The sequence below is a fragment of the Arachis ipaensis genome, chromosome B03 (genome assembly GCF_000816755.2).
Source record: "Arachis ipaensis cultivar K30076 chromosome B03, Araip1.1, whole genome shotgun sequence".
Classification (NCBI taxonomy): Eukaryota; Viridiplantae; Streptophyta; class Magnoliopsida; order Fabales; family Fabaceae; genus Arachis; species Arachis ipaensis.
The window spans coordinates 116,386,524-116,389,799 of NC_029787.2; the positions used below are offsets into that span (position 1 = coordinate 116,386,524).

Below are 3,276 nucleotides of genomic sequence, written 5' to 3' on the forward strand. Positions count from 1 at the left end.
TGTGTATGTGTACATGAAAATTAAATTCTATTATTAATACAAAATATGTCGTTAATAAAATATAATTATATTTAAAAATTGAAAGTGAAATTATTAAGATTTGACGCACTCACGCGCTATCGGTGGCGTGGTTTTCACGAATTGGTATCGAGATGGCATCTCATCTTCCTTTTCAAGTTTGTGGCACCGTCATCCTCCATGATTCTTTCATTCTCAAATTTCCTCATCCAAACTACCTTGCTCTTTCTTCATTTTCTTTTTCTTTTCTTCTTTCCCAATTTGAACAAGTTGCATATTCCATCAATTTTTACCTGAACCCTAATCGTGGACCATTGTTTTACTCTGGAACTTTCTGGTACCTTTTCAGAAGCTTCTTTCATTAGATCCGATTGGCGAAGTAATTGATTTTCTTGGTGGCGCATTTGGATTTGTGGTGCTTTCTTTCAGAGATGCGTAACAATGGGGTTTGGGATCTCGGTGTGATTCTCACATAACATGGATTCTGGAAGGGGATTTGGGATCCCTATTTTGAAAAATCGGTGCTTTACGGGGAGATTGAACCCTTTTGACGGAACTTGAGAAAGAGCATTTGGGGTTTTGGCATTTGGTATTGCGATAGTGATTCCTAGAGAGGGTCTTGGAGGGAACCATGTTTTGGAGGGAACGTGAGAACACGGAGCAGAATAGTGGGGTGCTCTGTGGACAGGTCAGAGTGCTAGTTGTTGGTGACTCAGGTGCATGAATGATTCTTAATTTCTTATAGAATACCCTTTTGCTGCGTTCACTTATTAGTAGCTTAGTGTTAACTTTTCCGAATTTATTTTTTTTCCCCCTAATCATTCGTTTTGGTGGGAAATTTTCACGTTGTTTTGTACTGTGGATTGAAAAAAAGAGAGAGAAACAAAAAGTCATGCTGATTAAGATTAGGAGGTTGTACTATGAAGATCCATTGGAACTTTGTGATAGCTCTGCTGGAAAACCTTAGATCAGGGGAGTAGGAGAGTAAGAAAACTAATCACTATGAATGAAATCAATTTTACGGTTAGTGATGGCTCCAAGAGTTATTGTATTCCATGTATTTTTAAATGGATCAATATCTTATTCTGTTTGAGAAGATGGTGGGAATTGCTGTAGCCTTATGTTGTTTGGAAATTTTTTTTTTTTGTCAACACAAGACTCCAAGCAGTAAGACAATTTATTTAGGCTTGCTTTGAGGACGTATCTGTTTGATCTTCGGAACCAAGTGATTTCCTTCTTATGGCTCCCTTCTTTATTATTGTTTCTGATTCATTGCAGGTGTTGGAAAGACTTCTCTAGTTCAGCTGATTGTTAAAGGTATTCCTGTTGCTCGCCCTGCACCGTCAATAGGTTGTACAGTTTCTGTGAAGGTAGTTAGTAACACTTAAACAAGAAAATATGTTTTTGTTTCTGTTTATCAGTGTCTCTACCAAATACGAATGACTGTTATTTTCCCCGCTTTTCAGCACACTACTTATGGTAATGCTGGCAGCTCTTCAAGTAGCCTTAAAGGTGATTCTGAGAGAGATTTCTTCATTGAACTATGGGATGTCTCAGGGCATGAACGGTACAAAGATTGCCGATCTCTGTTTTATTCTCAGATTAATGGTTGGTAACAAAGCTCCTATTGTTTTAGTTATCAAAAATGTATATGCTTACATTTTTAAGTAGTATTTGTGTATGGTGAACTCTACAAAGAGGAGTATCTTGCCTTTTGGCCTTGTAAAACCAACCAATTGCTTTTCATACCCAGGTGTAGTTTTTGTTCATGATCTTTCACAAAGAAGAACAAAGACTAGCTTGCAGAAGTGGGCAGCTGAGATTGCGGCAACTGGGACATTTTCAGCTCCTTTGGGATCAGGTGGCCCTGGTGGCCTTCCCGTTCCATATATTGTTATTGGCAACAAAGCTGATATTGCTGCAAAAGAGGGTAAAAGAGTAAGCAGCGGGAATCTTGTTGATGTTGCACGCCAGTGGGTTGAGAAGCAGGGTTTGCTTCCATCCAGTGAGGAGCTTCCGCTGACTGAGACCTTTCCTGGTGGTGGTGGCCTTATTGCTGTAAGTGTGTCAACTTAAAGTTTCTGTATCGATTTTAATGAAGGATTCACTTGTTGCTTTTAACTTTCTATGCTCGAGATTCTAGAGTTCCTCCATGTAAAATAGACCATCACATTCAGGTACATTTGATCTGATATTAATGCTAATAACCTGGAGTTTCAACCACTAGTCCCTCTAAAATTACTTGCCACTCTATTGAGCTCTAGAAACTTTTGAACTGGAGATGCTGTAACATCTGGATTAAAATGTTGAAATCTCAAATTATATTAATTTGTTGCAAAGATATGTTTGGTTTTTAATTCTGTTGAATAGTTGTTGTACAATTAATTTTTCTTCTTGTAGTTGTGGTTTTAATGCCAGATGTCTGCAGGCTGCTAAAGAAGCAAGGTATGACAAAGAGGCTGTGATGAAATTTTTCCTCATGGTTAGTATGGCTATTGATCTTGTTTCCTTTTAGTTTATTTCCTTCATGATTGGATGTCATCTAAGTTTTCTGGCACTACCTCTTCTTTTAGCTGATCAGGAGAAGATATTTCTCAGATGAAATGCCTGCACCAAGACCTTGGTCCATTCCTTCTGCTCCAAGAGCCACTCAGCGTATAGATGATGATGATGATCAATGGTCCATTCCTTCTGCTCAGAGACTTCCTCAGCGAATAGATGATAACTTCATAGAAGATGATCAGTCCTATAGTACAAGGTTTTTCTTTTTCCTTGGAAATCATTGTTTTTTCTCTCTTCAAGCTTGTTTCATGCCTGGGCCTCAGATTTTATTGTTGACTGCAGCGTAAGCAGTGATCCTTACAAGTATGACACGCTTCCCCCCCTTCCGGCTCAAAGGAACCTAACTCCGCCGCCTACTCTTTATCCTCAACAGCCAGTTTCAGTCACTGAAAACTATAGTTTCCCTAGATTTTCTTTGTCTGGCTCCTCCGAAATCAATGCTGCAATGAGGACAAAGCGCTCCGATATTAATGTCTGAAGATATCTATATTTGGTTATCAGTCCTTCTGTCCTTGATGATACAGTGATGTGTATTCTTGCATTGAATGAAGTTGTATGTTTCTTTAAATTCTTTGTTCCTCTTGTAACTTTTCTATTGATTCATTCATTATTTTTAGAGGCTTTTCCTCAGTGGGAAGGAGGAGCTACTTGATCAAAGTTTGGGAAGAATTATATGATAAATGGTCAATTCCTGTT

At 38.5% G+C, this 3,276-nt stretch overlaps 1 protein-coding gene across 1 annotated transcript; it reads left to right on the forward strand.

Annotated features, from left to right (window-relative positions):
* Nucleotides 169-3,276, forward strand: LOC107631136 (small GTPase LIP1). Its single transcript, XM_016334479.2, has 7 exons — nt 169-734; nt 1,297-1,388; nt 1,485-1,626; nt 1,772-2,076; nt 2,447-2,500; nt 2,592-2,776; nt 2,863-3,276. The coding sequence occupies exons 1-7, from the start codon at nt 650-652 to the stop codon at nt 3,056-3,058; spliced, it is 1,059 nt and encodes a 352-aa protein (XP_016189965.1). The 5' UTR covers nt 169-649; the 3' UTR covers nt 3,059-3,276.

What these genes read in the sequence shown, in the direction of transcription:
- LOC107631136 (XM_016334479.2), top strand. Translation starts at nt 650, where the DNA reads ATGTTTTGGAGGGAACGTGAGAACACGGAGCAGAATAGTGGGGTGCTC. An exon ending in GTTGTACAGTTTCTGTGAAG is followed by an intron (nt 1,389 to 1,484) that starts GTAGTTAGTAAC and finishes CCCGCTTTTCAG; the next exon opens with CACACTACTTATGGTAATGC. An exon ending in TGATGAAATTTTTCCTCATG is followed by an intron (nt 2,501 to 2,591) that starts GTTAGTATGGCT and finishes CTCTTCTTTTAG; the next exon opens with CTGATCAGGAGAAGATATTT.